Here is a 2,057-nt window from a genome sequence, read left to right as displayed (position 1 = left end):
GGGCGGGGCGGGGGGTTGGTACTTGGGGTGATCCCAAATTGTCTTTCGGGAGTGGGGTGGCCCAGGGCTGAGGGACTGGAGAGGGCAGGGAACCTGTGACCATGGTCTTTTATCTACAGAGCACCATCTCTTTCAGGTCGCTGACGAAGAACCTGTTCAACCCACAGTTTGGAAGCATCTTCCGCACCTTCCACAACCCCACATACTTCTCTCGACGGCTGGTGCGTTTCTCCGATATCTACATGGCATCCATCAGCTGCTTATGACGTGAATTTCACCTTCTACCCCCGGCGCACCCCTCTGCAGCACGAGGCTCCACTCTGGATGGATCAGCTCTGCACAGGCTGCATGAAAACCCCCTTCCTGGAGGAGATGGTGCATATCCGGTGAAGGGCCAGGTACTCCGGACAACAGCAGAGTGAATCTGTACGTGGGGCCGGGCTGCTCGGCCACCAGCACCTCTGTCTACCACTAAAGGGCGTTTGATACGTATGTGTGTAGATGGTGTGTTTATTATTTTTCCCCCCCTTCACTGACTCCATCCCTTTCCCTGAGGTGCTTTGCAGGCTGGACAGAGGATGGGTGCTTGTTCTGTGCCATAAGTGAGCCCCAGGGAGTCCTCTGGAGGAGTGGATAAGATGGAGAGCTGGTACTGGTGGGGGGAAACTGCCCAGAGAAGTGGCTCAGAAATGGAGGGCTGCTGACTGGGCAACCAGTGAAGCGCATGAGTGGGTGCATCATGGACGACAGAGCATCAGCAGTGTCACCTATCCAGAACTGGCACCTGCAGCCCTCAGCCCCAGTCCTGCTCCCCCCCAGACTGGTCTGTCCTGGGGGTGACACTGGTAGGTAACTGAGTTAACTGTGCAGGATCTGCAAGTCCTGCGTGAGAGCTGGGTGGGAGTAGGTCAGAAGGTCTAAAAACCAAGTGTTTGGTGATATGCCTGTTTGCTGAGGGAGCTTAGTGCGATGTGCTGTCAGTATTTTTGGGGTTTAGTGCCACGTGACAGCAATATTTTGGGCAATTGAAGCAGTATGGTCTGTTGTGACTTGCAGAGGGCTGTGTTCAGCCCTGGGGGAAGGTGCAGGGTTAGCACCAGAGGAGGTGGGGGCCTTCCACTTGTCTTCATGGAGATGTGGCCTAAGGGGGCATGGACAGGCTGCTGAGCGTGAAGTGCTGCTGGGCATGGTGGGTCAGAAAGGGGAGTGTGGCCATGAAAAGCAGTGTAGTGCTGCCTGAGGAGGAAGAGGTGAGAGTAGAGATGCCAGGGCACAGAGAAGAGGGGACAAGAGGGACAGCCTGGTGGGCCAGGCAGGTCCGAGTGGCTTTGGGAGGTGAGGTGCAGGAAGTAGGTTCTTCACCCAGCTCACGGCTGTGCTCATTTTGACCAGGCTTCAGCTGGCCTGGAGGGACGAAAGGGCAGTTTTGTGGGCAAGGCTGGGTGAGGGTTTGTGCCACCCTCATGCTGACTGGCACCGGGAAACAGGAGAACATAATGCCATGGGAACACAGGGGGTGGGGGGAGCCACAGGCTATGGGATGAAGGGGTAAGAGGCATCCCTGGGGGGGCAGGAAGGCGCGTGCGGTCCCTGAAGCAGGCAGGAGATGAGTCATGTGGCTGCTCTCCTAGGAGATGGACATGCAGGGGCAGTCAGGGGACAGTTGAAGGCAGAGCTCTTGGTGTGGGCTCTGGAGATGATGTTGCCTTAGTCCACCTCCTCTTCCCCTCAGTGCTGCACCCTTTGCAGAGGACAACATGGGTGACAGTACCAGCTTGCTCCTGGGGCAATCAGTGCTGAGGGGACAGGTAGGAGAGAGTAGGAACAGAGCCTGGGGCAGGGCACTCAGCAGGCAAGGCAAGGGGGGTAGTGACAGCAGTGAGCACATGATGGGTCTTCAGGATACAGAGTGTGTCTGGGGGCAGGTCAGGGTTCATGGGGACAAGCATAGGGACAGGCCCAGGGTGCTTGTGAGCACAGGGCTGTGGCACTTGCTGTACAGGCCAAGGGTGGGGGCAGCCCAGTGAGAGGAACCAGGGCTGTGTGCTGCCAGGAGA

The 2,057-nt window shown here is 57.5% G+C and overlaps 1 protein-coding gene across 1 annotated transcript in view; it reads left to right on the top strand.

The window, feature by feature from the left end:
* Positions 1-492, top strand: part of NT5DC2 (5'-nucleotidase domain containing 2) — a 28,582-nt gene extending 28,090 nt beyond the window's left edge. Inside the window, 2 exon segments of the mRNA XM_010081038.1 lie at positions 137-259; positions 261-492. Of these exon segments, the coding sequence (XP_010079340.1) occupies positions 137-259; positions 261-390 (253 nt within the window). The 3' untranslated portion in view covers positions 391-492.
* The last annotated feature ends 1,565 nt before the right edge of the window (positions 493-2,057 follow it).

The sequence above is a fragment of the Pterocles gutturalis genome, unplaced genomic scaffold (assembly GCF_000699245.1).
Source record: "Pterocles gutturalis isolate BGI_N339 unplaced genomic scaffold, ASM69924v1 scaffold3529, whole genome shotgun sequence".
Classification (NCBI taxonomy): Eukaryota; Metazoa; Chordata; class Aves; order Pterocliformes; family Pteroclidae; genus Pterocles; species Pterocles gutturalis.
The sequence above is the reverse complement of the archived record's forward strand: the minus strand, read 5'-3'. Positions and strand labels throughout refer to the sequence as shown.